This window comes from Aulonocara stuartgranti (genome assembly GCF_965226115.1).
Source record: "Aulonocara stuartgranti genome assembly, chromosome: 11".
NCBI lineage: Eukaryota > Metazoa > Chordata > Actinopteri > Cichliformes > Cichlidae > Aulonocara > Aulonocara stuartgranti.
The window spans coordinates 9,342,771-9,360,616 of NC_138947.1; the positions used below are offsets into that span (position 1 = coordinate 9,342,771).

At 42.3% G+C, this 17,846-nt stretch overlaps 1 protein-coding gene across 3 annotated transcripts in view; it reads right to left on the reverse strand.

The window, feature by feature from the left end:
* The window catches only part of aplp1 (amyloid beta (A4) precursor-like protein 1), a 40,690-nt gene extending 23,179 nt beyond the window's left edge, over positions 1–17,511 (reverse strand). For 2 of the 3 annotated variants that reach the window (XM_082550620.1, XM_082550618.1), the window contains exon 1: positions 17,229–17,511. In XM_082550620.1, the coding sequence (XP_082406746.1) occupies positions 17,229–17,294 (66 nt within the window). In that variant the 5' untranslated portion in view covers positions 17,295–17,511. The remainder of the gene's footprint in view (positions 1–17,228) is intronic. The other variant, XM_082550619.1, reaches the window with a different exon arrangement.
* Between the last annotated feature and the right edge of the window lie 335 nt (positions 17,512–17,846).

Genomic DNA, 17,846 nt, shown 5'->3' on the forward strand with positions numbered 1-17,846 from the left:
AAAACAAGAGAGAGTCCGGAAACATTATGTGCCTGCAAGATTCTGTTCCTCTAGCACAGCCAAGCTGAAATGGTTTTGTCTTAGCGGTGATGAATTTCTGATGTTATGTAACACAGCTGAACCTCCTTCACAGTCAAGCAAAAACAACAGGGGAATGCCAGGATTTTAATGCCAAACACTGTGCGCCTGCAGATGCAATTTCAAGCTGAAGAAGTACCTCGGGGGATTGAAGGAATCAGCAGCTTAGTAGAGATTTGAGCGCTGCAGGTCTGTCTGAATCATCCTAATGTCAACACAATTGACACTGAATAGTGGATTTTCCTTAGGCAGATTGAGATTGACACAATGCAACGCAGCTTTCCAAATCTGTATTTATGCTGTAAACACATTCAAAAGGCTTGAGTAATGTCTGGGACTCAGTGATTCAAATTCCTATTAGTAAACACTTTCGTGCCTTAAAGAATATTGTTTATTGGCACTGCTAAAATGTATTGTACACCAGACTTATTAAGACAACTGTTTTCTATTACAACAAGCTATTGTTACATCTTTTTCCATTGTAGTTAAATACTGCATTTTAGTTCTAATAGCACATAAGCAAGACTGATAAGCTGGGATCAAAACACAGCGATGGGCATGCTTTAAACTGTCTTTCTAAAACTGGCAATCCACCCTGAAACCAAATTGTCAATTGAGCATGGATATTATGGGGTAGGACGGTTTTCAGTTTAAGACACATGACATACATGTAGACGATAGCTGAGTTTTACAGCCGAGTCTCGCCTGTATTTGTGCAGGCGAGACAAGGCTGGAAGTCTTAAAGCAACATCATCGTGCCCTTGAGCATCTTTTAAGTAGATTAGGGAAATCTCGAAGCCTAAATGAGGGCATGTTTAGGTTAAAAGACTGCAATAATTGATCCACTTAAGGACAGGCTGTCTTTCCATAGTGCCATCCAAAGCAGCAGGCGGCTGGGATCAGTAAGATCTGAGTCTTCCTCTTGCCTGCTTCTTATCTTTTACTTGCACTTTTTGCTTATTCCTCTGTGTCTTTCACTCTGTTGTCTTTGCAGCAGATCTGGATTCTTTCTTCCTCTGCATTCTCCATTGGATCTGCATGTCATCTGTCCTTGTTGTGAGTGCTGCACATAACTGTTTTTTACTTATTGCAAAAAATTTGGGCAAACAGATTTTCTGATGCTTGCATGGCAAAAAATGAATAAAACTGCATGAAAAGCATTAAACAGTGGCAGAAAACACAATTCGTGTTTCAAGATGAATGTTTTTAGAAGCCATTAGGAAATTGTGAATTGAAGCAGTTCGCCTATATGTAGTGTGCTGAGTGTAGCTGTATAATGGTAAAGCAATAATAATATCCTGCACTGAGAGATAGGCGGCATAAAGGAGAAGGAGAAAGAGGCGCAGGGTTAGAAAATGAGAGGTTAAAACATTCATACATCTTTTTTGCCTGTGTCTCTTTATTTATGCACATGCACAATTCTCATCACTGTGCCAGCTCCCCTGAGAGCCTGTCCAGCAGATGCACCTCATGCAAATGAGGCTTTGAGGTTATGTGCTATAGGTTACGCGAGCCCAAAGTGTGGAAGAGTAGTATGTGCTGCATGTATATATCAATATCATTATTATTACTATATATATGTATATATAGTATATATGTATATTAAGTTAGAGATGTGGCCAATGACGGAAAGCAAAAGTGTATATTTTTTTAAAAGTGGACACCCCAACACAAAAGATAATATACTGTATGCCACAATAATTGTAACAGTATGTATAAAACAGCCTACTTCACACCATGTTGATTCTGTGCTTTCATTCAGAGACATGTGGTATCACCACAGTGAGGACAAACTGGTCTTTTAACTCCCAGTAAGAGGTCAGAATGCTCACGAGTGCCGATAAAAGAGCCCAGCACGGCTAGCGTGACCCCCGCAGCTGCAAAAGCATATTGAGGGAATAGCCTCCTCTTCCCAGGTCTCTCATACAGCACGGTTGGCCTGCTGTTCAAAGTGTTCAGGTGCTCTGTTAATGAACAGCAGGACAAGCAGCTAAGGCTGGGTCAGCTCGTGCTGACTCGTCAGGCCGCTTACACAAAGAAAGCAAACCCAGGGAAGTGGATGAAAGCCTGCAGCAGCGTGGAAGGTGTCGCTCTCCCACATTTTACATCAGCTTCCGCTCACTTGACGTCCCCTTCATCTGTCTCATCAAACACGTAAACACTTTTTTTAGGCTTCTTCTCCACATTCTCTCTCTCAGCATCACTTGGCCACTGAGGGTGGTTGTCATGGTAACACCACCTACAGGAGCCAGTTACCTTCCCTGTTACCGTAGCAACTGGTTCCCTACTGAATTTCAAGCATCTCTAGCACGCTCTCTCTCTCTCCTCTCTTCTCTTCATTAAGAATCTGCCTCTATCTCACGTTCCTTCTCACATAAAAGAGTCAGCATATGTTAGCTTCAACTTTCTGTCTTCCTCAGGTCGATGATTGTTGGCTTAATCGTTAGTTAGCTTTCTCTCGTCACTGCCTGTTGATTGATTCCACTACATACTGCAGCAATAAACTGAAGGTCTCCCTTGTATTGTACTTTTTTTGGCACCCAAATGAAACATGTAAAAAGAGTATATAATAATTACTTGTTAATGACTATCGATTATTATAAATACAGACAACACAATAATAGAATAAACAATAAAACATGTTAACTGTTAACTGTGTGGACTAGTATTCTTTTGCTGTTTTCACCTTTTTTATGATCCTTCACTGTTGGTGAATCAGTAGCTGAATATGTAATTTTCTCTTCTTCTGGGTCACGCCTGATGAGCTTTCCATTTTACTTTAATCAAGATCAGCAGCTGTCTGTCTTTACATGACTTCCTTCAGTTGTACTCACCCAGAGTATTTCAAAGGAAATGATGAGTTATGAATCTGACTCATCCGATTGTCATACCGTCACCTGTAGGCTGGTTTAATTAGTTCAGGAACTATAAAGCACAGTTTCATAAATCAAATGACAACATACTAATGATAAGTGAGATCTTGTCAGGCTGGCATGTCCTGTCTTGCTTTGACTCTGGTGTTTTTAAACTGGCCCACTCTGGTAAGATAATGTGTGCTGGCTGTGTAGTCTGCAGTAGATTAAATATTAGTGTTATCTCATTTCCTCTGGATATAAAGTCTCCACAACCTCCCCAATTGAAGAGAAAATGATTTAATCATTGAGACAATTTGTACAAATAGATCCCTCACATTATGGTTTTTTTTCCCCCAAGCCAGAATCAGAAGCGTGTGAAGTATCCAATTTGACAGCCTAAACTTGTAAAAGTATTGGCTGTTAACTGGCACAGCTTGGCCATGGCAACTGAATGACCCTGAGCTCAGAAAAGAATGACATAATGTGGCTGAATCTTACAATTAACTGCAGCCAAAGAAGCGCCTGATTTTCTTTATCCTCTTTAGTTGTCTGAAAAACCAGCACAACCCATCTGTGTACACGGTGTAAAACAGGCACAGGGAAATGCAGTGGGAACATTATGAGCTAGATTTACTTGGTGAAAAAGACAAAAGAAGTATCTACAAAGAGAGCACAGAGACAAGAGGAGGTTTTTGTGACTCACTGCACACAATATGTATTTCTGGGACTTTCTTGCTTAGGCATAAGAATAGGGGGGGGGGGGTAACTATTTAAATCAAACAAGCAAACTGATTACTGGTATTCGCGCTAATACTTAATGCATCTCATCTCCACTTACTTTGATGTGGACATGAACTGACTGCAAAAACAGCCGGAAAACTAACCGCACCTATGGATGCTACTTGGGGATCATGCTCACACAGATTGTAGGTGCTTCCTGTTTCCTGAAATTGTATCCTCACATTTACATCCTATGAATCACAACATGAATTTAAGGTAAACAAAGGCCTGCTGATCCTCATTTTGGGGGCTAAGTATCTATTTTGAGTCTCTCTTTTCATCATCAGTGTAACATTTTCGCACAAACTAGCCCTTGAAATTTTCCAGGTATCTTACTACTAAGTACAATAGACACTCATGATGAAAAGAGAGACTCAAAATACTCTCTTAGCCTCCAGACTTGTTTATATGATATCAGAGATGAACCCAGTGTGAAATATTGGGCATATATCAATGTTTAAAATAACAGTTTGGCTGACAGGCTGTTTGTGTTGTAATTTATTCCTCTTTTAGTGTCATGGAAACATTATTAAAACATAACTGAGCTGTTTTAATCTTTCAGCTCTGCATGCCACTCTCTTTGATCATTTAGCCTGTGCAAAATGCATTAAAATCTGATGTAAAAAGTGAAGTAAAGGGGGTAAAAGATGTCAATGCAAATTCATGAAGAAGACAAATAACCCTTTGTGTCTTGCTGCAATTCTAAAGCTCCAAAACATTTGACACTGAAGGCGTTAGAAGAATCAGACTTTGATGGTATCAATTTCAAAGCATGAAAAACACATCATTGTGTAGATCCCCTCACCCCCAGCCGGTCGTGGCAGATGGCTCCACCTGTGCTGGAGGTTTCTTCCTGTTAAAAGGGAGTTTTTCCTTCCCACTCTCACAAAGTTCTTGCTCATAGGGGGTTATCTGATGGGATTTTTTTAGGGTCTTTACCTTATAATATAAAGCATGTTGGGGCAGCTGTTGTGTTTTGTTGTTATAAATTAAACTGATTTAAATTGAAGCGATTTTGAGTATTGCAACTACCATTTGCAGTTGGTCTGTTAATGTACCACAGACGGCAGTGAAAGCAGCAAATCTCTCCATGTACTTTCTACCCTTACACATTTGTTTGGAGATATCAGATACAAGAGACTTCTGCTGGGCAGACCAATTACTATACTGTGCATCTGTATTCAGTGGAGAGCTGCTGACATCACGCCACATGGGACACAATTAATCATTTTTGATTGGCTATTCGCCATCTATTGACAACGGTTGAAATTTGACCTCACTTTTAAAGGGGATGAATTCTGACATTCTAAGTTATATGTGTCCACCGGGAATGGAAGTCACATTGCCTCAGTAGTTTTTAATTTAGTTCTCAGTGTCGACAGATGAGGCGTTCAGTGGGAAAAGGAATGCGGCATCAGATCTTGGAAAAAATTCTCCAAAATCATGGAGGTGCAGGGGAAAGGGAAAATAAAGCTAGGGGTGAGGAGCAGCATGAATTATTCAGGAACAATCAAAGTACACACATGAAAAGTGAAAAGATGTCACTGGCTACTAAGAGCTGCCGAGGCAGATGGAGAGGCAGATGGAGAGGCAGTGTCTGAGTAGGGGAGGGGTAAGGAGTGCCCTTGGGATGTGGCGGCGGAGAACAGAGGAGGCAGGGACAGAGAGAGAAAGGAAGGACGAGGGGGGCAGAGCCAAGGAGGAGACAGGCGTGGGGATTTTCCTTTGTATTATGTAGAGGTGGATGGGGAGCTGGATGGAGGGGAAGTAGCAGGGTACACAAAAACCAGGTAGCATGAAGCGAGAGGGGGTGGGGTCTGCCTTCTGACTGCTAAGAGGCGGCGTGACAACTGCCATAGCCGTGTCGACAAGCGAGAGCCCAGACCTTTTCATGGCCTTCAATAATTGATGCAGCTTGTGCAGTGTGCCATCTTTAGTGTGTACGTCCACGTTTGTGCCTCTCAGCCTCCCGTCAGTACAACTGTGTGACCTATTTGTTAGCAAGTGATTTCTACCCATCTTTGTTCAACTTGGAGGAAAGTGTCTGAAATTAGCTTTTTGTCCGTCTAAGAGAGATGACAGAGCAACAAAAGTTCATCGAATGTCCTCCAGAACTGTTTCTGTTCCTCTTTTTTTTGTAACTATTATTACTGTTTCGATGGGTCATAGTGGACCCAACAACTCTGCACACTCTCACACCGCGCATCCAGCCTCGTTATTAAATTAGACTTTGCAGTCATGTTTTCATACAACTTATAGCTTCACTCCTGACATAGTTTTTTTCTACCAGCTGCTGAGGCTGAGCAGGAACAAGGATTGTTTCCTCCACAGCACAGCATGCACTCCACCCTGCAACCCACACAACACTCTACATGCTCCACATCACTTCCACTCTCGCCATGCCAGGGCAATCCCCTGTCTCTCTCTCACTCTCTCTCACTTCACCAGCCCTCAGTCTCTTTCACTGTGCCCTCTCTCTCTCTCTCTCTCTCTCTCTCTGTTTTTCCTCCCGAACATGGAGGACAAGTGTTATCTCTACACTGCAGATGTTTTTCAGGGGGGCTCCGCCGAAGCCTCCCACTGGCTGCGGCAAGGCTAAACGGCACGCTTTGCCCCGGCGTTAAACTTTTCCACAGAAATACAACCCCATTAGGCTTACTGAGGCAGTTATGAAGGATGTGAAAACCTCGGGCAGCAGCGATATCTCTCTCCTGCAAGACTCCAGAGAGGAGGCAGAGCTGGATGTCATCATCTTGTCTCTCAATCCCTGTAGGTGACACTGGACAAACTTATGATGTGCAAACACAAATCTTCCACTGCACACATCAAAAATGCACAGTCCCATCTGGGCTTCAGCTGGTACAGACACAGGTGCAGAAAGTCTTAAGTGAAGTGCTTCAAGCTTGAAATTGCCCCATGAATCTCTCTCTCACATGCTCTCTCCCCCTCTCTCTCTATATATATATACATGTATATGTGTGTGTGTGTGTTTTATGTGGCAGTCAGTAGGTGGATGATGAAAAGTAAAGTAATCTTGAGGAAACTGGGAGCAGCTTTAATCTACATTCTTTTTAAATCTTATCCTTTGATTACACATAGCCTAAAAAAGGGGCTGCACAGTCTGAGAATCCAGAGAAATTAACTCATCAAATGCAGCACATCATGACAGGCTATAAGGGATGGCACTAAATGACAAGCCTCCTGAGCAAATTATTAATAAACTTTAATTTGGGAATGACTCCATTTTCTAACCGAGACCTATAATTTGAACGTTTTCAGAGAAGCCAGAAAACAAGATGAATCATCTTGAGTGGGATTTGGCAGAGGTTCCCCAAACCTATTGGGGAGGGTGTTTTGCAAATGTGCAATTAATGTGAATTTATTTTCTGCACGAAATCTGGATGAACTCTACGCCCCGGGCATACACAAATGTACACTTTTTTAATTTCTACCCAGGCACTCAAAACAACTGGCAGCAAGAACGAGAATAAAACCTCCCAACAGTATTAAACATACGGCACTGTTCCGCTGAGATGGGTTGCAACAATTGCCCAAAGGGTGCATTAATGTCATGCATTCGTTTATCAACTCTGGTAAGGACTCTACTGCTGAGGCACTTTTACAGCGGTCCCTTTCCCCCGGTACAGTACAGCTTTTGTTTCGCAATGACTCTGCAAGATCTAATCCTGGAACTGTGTGTGTTTGTGTGTGTGCGCGCGTGTCTGTGTGTGTGTGCGCGCAAGTGTGTGTGGTGCACCTCAAAAACTTGGAAAGGAAGCGAGATACGGAGAACAGGGAAAAAACATGTGATACAACAAAATGGTACGTTTTAATGCCCACTGGCACACGGATATAGCAGAGAAAAGCAAGCACACAGGAATCCATTAGTGAAATACGATTATCTCTTGGCTCTAAAATTAATTAAGTGAGTGTAGGGCTGTGTGTGTGTGTGTGTGTGTGTGTGTGTGTGTGTGTGTGTGTGTGTGTGTGTGTGTGTGTGTGTGTGTGTGTGTGTGGATGAGAGAGAGAAAGAGAGAGAGAGATCTGGTTGTCCTTATCTTTCTTTTTCTGTTTTTTTTGTTTGTTGTTTTAAACAAATCCTCTTGTGTTACTACACTGAAAGGCAGATGGGAGTGGGAGGTCGTTGCATCTGTATGGCCTGAAACTGCTATTCCTGATGTGGTGGTGGTGGCAGCGTGGAGTGGGCAGGTTGCACAGCAACTTTTTGAATTACTTTGACTGAATTAATTTGACATTCAGGCTCACTAAAATGTATTTTTTAAATCTTCCTGCCTTTTATCTTCTCCACATAATTTCCTGTCACGGTCCAGGGTCGGTGACCGAGCGGTTTTAGTCTCTCTGTTTTTTGTCATTTTGTGTAATGTTAAGTCTTCCTTGTTATTTCTAAGCATTATTCTGTAAGGGCCTGGGTTGTTCTGTTTAGTTTTGTTAGTTTTGTTTGTTGAATCTCCCCTCGTGTCTTTGCCCTCTGTGTCTCCCTCTGTGTTTGTGTTTATGTGTGTTCTTGTGTCTTCTTTCCCCTTCTTGTGGTTTATTCCATGTTTATCCAAGTTTCCCCAGCCCATCACTTCTGCTCTCTCTCGTGTTCCCTCGCTCCCTCTCGTCAGCCTCTCCTCCACTCCTGCATCATGTTTCCTGTTTTATTGTGAAAGTCCAGTGTTTTCATGTTCATTCTGTTCAGTCTTGCTTGCCCTGTCTCGTTATGGTTATTCGTGCCAGCTGTGTTTCTCATGTGTCCTCACTTCCCTTGTTATCCCTTTTGTATTTAGCGTCTGTTTCTTCCTGTGCTTGTTGTGGCGATCTCCCTCATTCATGGCTGCATTTCCCTGTGTGCCTCTCTGTATGTTTAGTTATGATTTCAAGTGTAGTTCTTTGTAACGTTTTCCCTTCCAGCAATAAAGCTGTTTTTTGACTTTGAATTTTCGCCTCTGTGAGGTCTGCTTCTGGGTCCCTTTCCTGCCTGCACGCAGCTGCATCATGATATTTCCCTACTCTCTCCTTGTTTTCCCTCTTTATGCTTAAATCTTTCCTACACAATCTTTCCAAACAGCACATTTGTTTCTGGGTCTGTCCTCGAGACTCTCTGTACTGGAGAGCTCAGGCAGAGGTTTGCACTGCAGTTATTTATCTAAAACTGAGCATACCTGTAGATCCTACAGTGGTCTTTAGAAAAGAAATATGGCTACAGAAGAGCACAATCACTGTATGAGCGCTTTGTGTAACAACAAACTGCAAATGGATAGAAATTTGTCCACTGTGCAGGTTTTGTGCAGCCATTTCTACAGGGCAGTTGTTTCATTAACATCTCTGGTCCTCTTAAAGCATTATGGGTAATGCTGCAAATCATCAAACAAAATCTTCTTGTTTTTTAATTGACAGGATTAGATTATGGAAATTAATGCAGTAACCAAGAATTATTCTCAATGGGAAATTTTAGCCATGAAATGTTTCTATTCTCAGGAATAAAAATCACCCATCCATCCTCTTCCACCTATCCAATTAAGGGCCGTAGGTGGGCTGGAGCGTATCCCACCCCTATCCTAGTTATCGTCAAATCCAAAGAAAAAATATTGTGTAATCCGAAGATGTATCAGTTCCAGCTTTTCATATAGGTATGTTTTTTGGTTCTCTCACACTTGTATTCATGTAGAATACCTTCAGGTGTTGAAGTACTGGTTTGGACAGGATAAGCAGTCTGAACATGAAATCACAACCCGCGTCTTTCTTCCTGATATATTTTGAAGGCCAAATAAATAGTCCATTAAGAAAACATCCATTTAAAATAATGGAAAATAAAAGGAATGTTAGAAAAAGTATAATAAAATAACTGGAAAATGAGGTGAGAAATTAATAAAAGATCTACATATTTGTGCAAAATCTCACTCAAATTCAATATAGGTGCCAAGCAGAAATCACTACAGTTCTAATGACATTTGAGCAAAAGTAATGTAAGTTATCTATATTTCCCAGTCTTATTAAAATGGGAAATGCTCGTAACAAACCAAAAAATCTTCTGCATTTCATTAAGGTCAGACAGCATTGCACAAGTTCACAGGGTGCAACAAAGGGGTTGTTTCTCTGACCTTTTGCGTCATGGGGAAAACTGCTTTGTATGTCAATTTGCTAATGTTTTCAGTGCTTCTACAGGTGAGTGCTATTAAAGCTGAGAGAGCAGGGAAGCTCTCATTGGACATACGATACATGTGACTGTCTGGCATAAAAATGTCTGTGCACTCACAGCAAGAACACAGGATGTAAATAACCCTGAATGCCTTTCTTTGCACCTTATTTTGGCACTCATTCCTGTTTTCTACTACCAACTTCCTGTCCGTGTGTAGAAGCTTTTATTTTGATGGGACGATTTCCTGTAAAACAGTTTTTGGCGCAGTTTTCAGCAGCAGTCGCGGGAGTTTAGAAAAGTGATGGCTTAACGGAGCCTATGGTGATTTCTTTTGTCATTAGCAGCCCCCTTGATAGAGGCACAAGCTATGGTTATGATGTAAATAAGGAGACGTTTAGATGTTTTTGTGACAGTCGCTACATTTGTTAAATGTTACGTTGAAACGAACTTCATGTTATAAGGTTGTAAGAGTGTGGATTATTTTGCTTACACGCTGTTTCTGTGTATACATCCCCAGCTCTTACGGTGATATTGATGGTTGATTGATGCCATTAAACCTTCAAAACGTCATCAGTAAAGTGTCACCCTTCATTCGGGGGGGGGGGGGGTTCGCTACAGTAAGAGCTTACCTCCGAGAGCAGCGAGAGAGAGAGAGAGCTTCCTGCGATCGGAACGGCACGGCACGGCACGGAGCAGCAAGCTACAGCAGCGGTCCGGTAACAAGCAATTGCTCTCAAAATGGAAAATATAGAAGGAGGTCAGTTAAACGAAAAGGAACAACGAAAGGAATTGACATGCGAAGCTGATGAAACAGCTAATGAAACGTTCCCAAGGCGATCAGAACGGCCCAGTGTGCCCACGGAGAAAATGCTCTTATATCAAAGAGATGAACAGAATAAAAGAGAGAAGAAACTGCTAACCATTTATGAACATTGGAAAGGCCAGGTCAGAGTATACAGAGAAGACCTGAAAAGTGATTTATCAGATTCACGGTTAGCAGAAATGGCTGATGATATTGAAAGGACAGTAAATGATATGACAAAAGCATACAGTGAATATAGAGAGCGTAATGAACCATCCCATGTCATAAGGCGCAAAATGGACTCTTGTGAATCAGTGACAAAGGACATTATGAAAATCATATCTGAGCGTTTAGCAGCTATAGATGAGTATGATGCAGATAGAGAAAGGCAGCGCCTCCATCAGCTCTTAGCTTATGAACATGCTAAGTCCATATTTGGTACTGCATCACAGTCAAGTTACCAATCTGAAGCAAGCATTGCAGCTAAAAGAATCGATGCTGTTGCAGAATTAGCTGCAAAAGAAGCTCAGTATAAAATCACACAAGAGGAAATAAAACAAAAACAAAAAATAAGAGAAATGGAAGAGAAACACAGGAGGGAATTGGATGCACAAAGGTCTGAACTAGAACGTTTACAAGCAGAAAAGGAAAGGCAAGCAGCACGTGCAAAATTAGAGATTTATGACAAGGAGTTAAAAGTTGATATGGACAGTCAGCTAATGTTACAGAGCAATGGGATGTCTGTTATCAACCAAAGCTTTGCACAACCAGCCTCAGAGCTCTCTACAGGTTCATATCACCCACATGTGGAACAATATGCATCCATCCCTGTCAATAATCCTCTACAACAACTGCACTCACAAATTGTCACTCCATCGCCTCCCACAGACGTATTGCAGCTGGCTAAAGCTATTCAAGACAGCATAGCAGTAAGCAGAATTCCAGTGCCTGTGCCCATTGTGTTCAGCGGAGATCCCATCACCTACATCGAATGAAAGGCTTCCTTCATCTCACTGGTGGGCCACAAAGGTATATCTCCAGCTGAAAAACTGCATTTGTTAAAAAGGTATATCACTGGTCCTGCTCTTAAGTGTCTTGAGGGCACGTTCTACCGCAGTGATGAAGAGGCATACAAAGATGCATGGAAAAGACTTGACCAACGCTATGGTCAGCCATTTGTTGTTCAAAAGGCATTCAGAGACAAACTGTCAAAGTGGCCTAAAATCCACTCAAAAGATGCAGAAGGTCTACGAGCCTTTTCTGATTTTCTCACAACTTGTCTGCAAGCAACACCACATGTAAAGGGCTTAGAGATACTAAGTGACTGTGAGGAAAACCAAAAGGTATTGCAAAAGATTCCAGAATGGCTTGCAACGCGTTGGAACCGTCAAGTCACAGTTGCTCTCATGAAAGGCAAAGATTTTCCCTCTTTCAAGGATTTTGCAGAGTTTGTAGCACTCGAGGCAGAAATTGCATGTAATCCTGTGACTTCTTCATATGCACTCTACTCAAGCAGCTCATCCTTGGAGAAAAGATACGTAAGGGAGACCAAACCAAACAGATCTGTGACTCAAGTCTTCACTACACAAGCCACAGTACAAGGAGAAAAAACTAAGTCAAATGACACAAGGTTAAAGGTGGCCTGCATGTTCTGCAAAGATGAAAGTCATCAGTTGTCAAAGTGCCCAAGCTTCTCAGAGAAGTCACTAGACCACAAACGGACATTTGTGAAGGAAAATAAACTGTGCTACGGGTGCTTAAAGGTGGGCCACAATGCCAGAGACTGTTGTCATCGCCACAAATGTGACACTTGCAAAGGACGACACCCCACCTGTTTGCACAATGAGAGTCACATGGCAAATGAAAGGCCTCAGAGCTCTACAAACGTCGCTTCAACCACAGAAAATGACACCATGGCAGCCACAGCTCTGAATGTTACTAAGGTGGGTCAATCAGGTAGTACCTCCATGATTGTTCCTGTGTGGGTTTCCACTACTCAGAGTCCATCTAAAGAGCAGCTTGTGTACGCTTTATTAGACACACAAAGTGACAACACATTTGTCAGTGAGGAGGTAACTAACCAGTTACAAGCAGCATCCCATCCAGTTAAGCTAAAACTAACCACGATGCTGGGAGTTCAAATGACAGTCAAAAGCCAGAGAGTAGCAGGGTTACGTGTGAGAGGTTATAATTCAGATGTTCACATCGACCTTCCACCCTCCTACACAAAGGACTACATCCCATTTAACTATGACAACATACCCACAAATGAAACTGCAAGGCAATGGCCCCATCTGTCAGAGATCGCTGATCAGACACCCCCTCTCCTGAGTTGTGATGTTGGACTACTCATTGGATTTAACTGTCCCAGAACTCTAGCTCCAAAACAGGTTCTACTCGGAAAAGACAATGAGCCATTTGCCATACAGACAGACCTAGGGTGGAGCATTGTTGGTGGCTCATCAGAGTCAAATGAAACTGAAACAAGTCTGTGCCATAGGGTCATGGTAAAGGAAATGCCTGCTGTAACACCAATGGACATGATCAATGTTCTTGAATCAGATTTCAAGGACACAAAGGCATGTGACAAAACGGTCTCACAAGAGGATGTCGTTTTTCTGGATAAACTTAAGGAAGGGATAAAGAAAAATGAACAAGGATACTGTGAGATGCCTCTTCCATTCAAGCAAAGGCCAAACTTACCAGACAACAGAAGGCTTGCAGAGATCAGACTGGAACACTTAAGGAGAAGGTTGAACAAGAATGAGAACTACAAAAATGAACTGCCCACAGCACAACCTGTCGAGCTGGGAGGAGATCCAGAAGTCAGAAAAGTACAGACAATGTTAACTAAAGTCACAGACACTGTAAGTCTTGCTGAATGTCTAAGTAAGTTCCCCTCCTGGTCCAAAGCAATTAAGGCTGTAGCACGTCTCATAAGAAGGGCTAGACACATCAAGTCAAATGCATCAGCTACAGTGAGTGAGCAGAAAAATGCTGAACTTGTGATCATTCGACATGTACAAAGTCAAGCGTATGAACAGGAAATAAAACAGCTGAAGAAAGGAGAACAGCTCCCACATCATAACAAACTGTTTAAACTGGACATTTTCATGGATACAGATGGTCTCCTCAAGGTGGGAGGGAGACTCCAGCATGCAACGAGTGACACCTTCAAACACCCGATCGTGATCCCAAAAGAACATTGTGCAGCCAAACTCATAATATCTCACTTTCATAACAAAGTAAAACACCAAGGAAAGGGATTCACCATAAATGAAATCAGATCCAGTGGCTACTGGATTCCTGGAATGAGTAAAACAGTTGCCTCATTCATCCGACAATGTGTGATCTGCCGCAGACTCCGCAAAGCTCCAGAGGGTCAGAGGATGAGTGACCTACCTCCACATCGCTTAGAGCCCTCTCCTCCCTTCACACACTGCGGCATGGACTGTTTTGGTCCATTTGTGACAACAGAGGGAAGAAAACAACACAAACGGTATAGACTCTTATTTACTTGCTTTTGTTCTCGTGCCATTCACATCGAGTTCTTAGAGGACTTGTCTACTGATGCATTTATTAATGCATTAAGATGTTTCATTTCAATCAGAGGTGCAGTTCGACACATCCAATGTGACCAGGGAACGAACTTTGTTGGTGCTCAGAATGAGTTTAAAGCAGCTTTAAATGAGCTAGACACTCAGAGACTAACTACATACTTGACTGAAAAACAATGTGACTTTGTGATGAACGCACCCCATGCTAGTCATGCAGGGGGAGTGTGGGAACGTCAGATAAAGACTGTCAGAAGTGTGCTGAATACCACTCTGTCACTGGCTCACGACAGACTCAATGATGCTTCATTACGGACGTTATTCTACGAAGCCATGGCTATAGTCAATAGCAGACCCTTGACTATAGATAACTTGAATAGCCCCAACAGCCTGGAACCGCTCACGCCCAATCATCTGCTGCACATGAAATCCAATGCACCGTTGCCCCCACCTGGTGCCTTTTCAAATGAGGACCTGTACAGCAAGAAGAGGTGGCGCCGCGTGCAGTTCCTTGCAGAGCAGTTCTGGAGCCGCTGGAGACGAGAATACATTCACAACATCATTTCAAGGCAAAAGTGGCACTCACCAAAGAGGAATCTAAAAGTAGGTGATGTTGTGTTGGAAATGGATGAACTGGCACCCAGAGGGGAATGGAGACTTGCAAGAGTTGTAGAGACTGTCAGTGGAAAAGATGGACTTGTGCGAAGGGTAAAGATCTCACTTGGAGAAAAGAGACTCAATAATAAAGGTCAACGCTCTACTAAACTATCAGTTGTTGAGCGTCCAGTACAAAAACTTGTATTGTTGTTAGAAAGTTCCTAAGGTAACTCCTACATGGGTTATTTTGTTTGGGAAAATTATTCATTTTGGTTCTTATGTAAACCAATTATTCGTAATTTTGGTGGGAGTGTAAATAACCCTGAATGCCTTTCTTTGCACCTTATTTTGGCACTCATTCCTGTTTTCTACTACCAACTTCCTGTCCGTGTGTAGAAGCTTTTATTTTGATGGGACGATTTCCTGTAAAACAGTTTTTGGCACAGTTTTCAGCAGCAGTCGCGGGAGTTTAGAAAAGTGATGGCTTAACGGAGCCTATGGTGATTTCTTTTGTCATTAGCAGCCCCCTTGATAGAGGCACAAGGTATGGTTATGATGTAAATAAGGAGACGTTTAGATGTTTTTGTGACAGTCGCTACATTTGTTAAATGTTACGTTGAAACGAACTTCATGTTATAAGGTTTACGATTGTAAGAGTGTGGATTATTTTGCTTACACGCTGTTTCTGTGTATACATCCCCAGCTCTTACGGTGAGATTGATGGTTTACTGCCATTAAACCTTCAAAACGTCATCAGTAAAGTGTCATCCTTCATTCGGGGGGGTTCGCTACACAGGATAATGCTGAATATGTGTTTGAGTTCCAGTTAAAGGCCATATGAATACACAGTAGAGTCTGAAATTTCCATTTTCAAGTTAACATGCTCTGTTTAAATGGCATGCAATAACAGAGAGATCAAAACAATTTTGCACTATTCATGTTTGAACTGTATTCATGTTAAGTGAATTAAGGGAGGCTGACAGTTTTATTAGGACTAATACCACAGTGTAATCCAGCCAGTCAACCCTCTCAATGTGTAATCTTCCCTGTAAACCTTCACGAGCAGGTCTCCTTGTATGAAGCTAAAGCCTGTTCCTCGGTATAGCAGTAATCCCACTAAGGCTCTTACAGAAGTGAAATCATTTCAGAATGAAAGGAGAGGCTTTATGACTGCTACTGATTCACTGAGGATGATGATTAATGAATAAACATTTCACAAACTACCTCAAGATCTGTCTCAACCTGCATTCAGGGTCCTCCATGTATCACCTCAGATGTTAGAGGTGAATGCAATCACTCTTTATTAGAAGAGGAGTGTTTCACCTAAACCACAGCTCGAGCTGGGATGTCATGACTCATCCATCCCCCTTTCTCCTCCCCCCTCTTCCTCCTCATATCCCTCCCATACTCACACACCTCCAACAATAACCTAGAGCACATCCTCCAACTTGAATTCATGCCTCGTGATGGGTGGCTGAGGAGTTATTGAGAAATAAAGGTCAAGTCCATTAAGCTGAGGGTCGGCTGTAAGTCACGATCAGCCGGAGAGGGGGTTGGAGTACCTGGTGGCCCATTGATCTTTCATTCTGTACAAGAGACTTTCAGTGTTCACCCCCTAACTATGGGCAGGTACATATGCCAATAGAATGACCCCATATATGTCATTAAGATGGATTTCTCAGTATCACACTCCCAAAGACGCCTCAGTGCAAATCTGACAGCAAATCTAATTCCTGACTCTTCAGCAGGGAGTTTTTAATCAATTCAGTATTCTTCCATGAAGACCAAATGTACAACAGAACACCAATTGAATATGCATGATGGCTCCATCCTGCTCAAGAGCTGCACCACTTCTCTAAAGGACGGATGCGAGCTGATTTGCTTCTCTGACAGCGCCAGATGGGGTGAAATGAGATGGGATTTAATCTCCATCCTTCCACAGAAGCAAAAAAAAAAAAAAAAAAAAAAAAAAAAGGAAGAAGAAGAAGAAGAAGAAGAAGAAGAAGAAGAAGAAGAAGAAGAAAAAGAAGAAAAGGGCCTGTAACATTCATCATATCAGTGCAGGCCCAGGCTTGACGCAGCGAGCCAAATATACTGTAAACCATGTTCACGGACACTCTCCTCAGTGTGGGCTTTCATTTACATCATATATCAGTATCTGCATGTCAAACGTTTTCACTATCACTGCATTTTCGTGGGCGATGCGTGTCATTACTCTTGTTGACACAGGACGGTGCATTTACAAATTAAACCTGCCCCAGATGATTATGAGCAATCCCGGAGAGAACAGCAGCTGAATGAGAGAGCGAATGATAATAATATTAAAAATACATTTTGTCCTCTTCGCCATTCAGTGAACAAAACAAACAAACAAAAATTCAGCTGGCAGAGATAAAAGACTCCGACTGTTTTGCTCTTACCTCGACGTTTTTCCGCACGCATAATGACAATACAGCCATCAATATAGGTATTGCAGTATGTCCCATTTTCTCGCCTTCCTCTGCCTCTTTTTTATGACGAAGTTGCTGCTATATAATAACTGAGTCCAGCATAAGCTGTCTGGTTACATCGGCTGAAGTGATGGACACTGCCTTTCCTATATATCTCCTGCGTCTTCCTCCTGTTCGCTCGTCTTTCCGTCGGGTTCTCCAATGGCAGCCTGGGCTTTTATGTGGATGAAGTCTGACAGAACCAAGCCCTGTTTCTGCGGGTATTTATCACACAGGCTAGTCCTGGCGTCCTCGCTGTGGCTTAGTGCAGAGAGACATCTGGTGGGGATGAGCTGAAAATGCACTTTCTGTGTCACATTTAAAGTATGTGTGAGTGTGAGTGTGAGTGTGAGTGAGAGTGTTGGGGGGGAATTCACGTAGTTCATGTCTTAACCTGTGGTCCTACTGCTGTTTCAGTTGAAAACAAAGCAAGCTGACTTGTCATGTAGAGAGTAACCTTGCAGGTGATTCACTGAATAACTCTTAAGGCGCCTGGTTAACTGATTCAACTGCATGCAAATTTATTTACAATGATTTTTAAAAATGTAT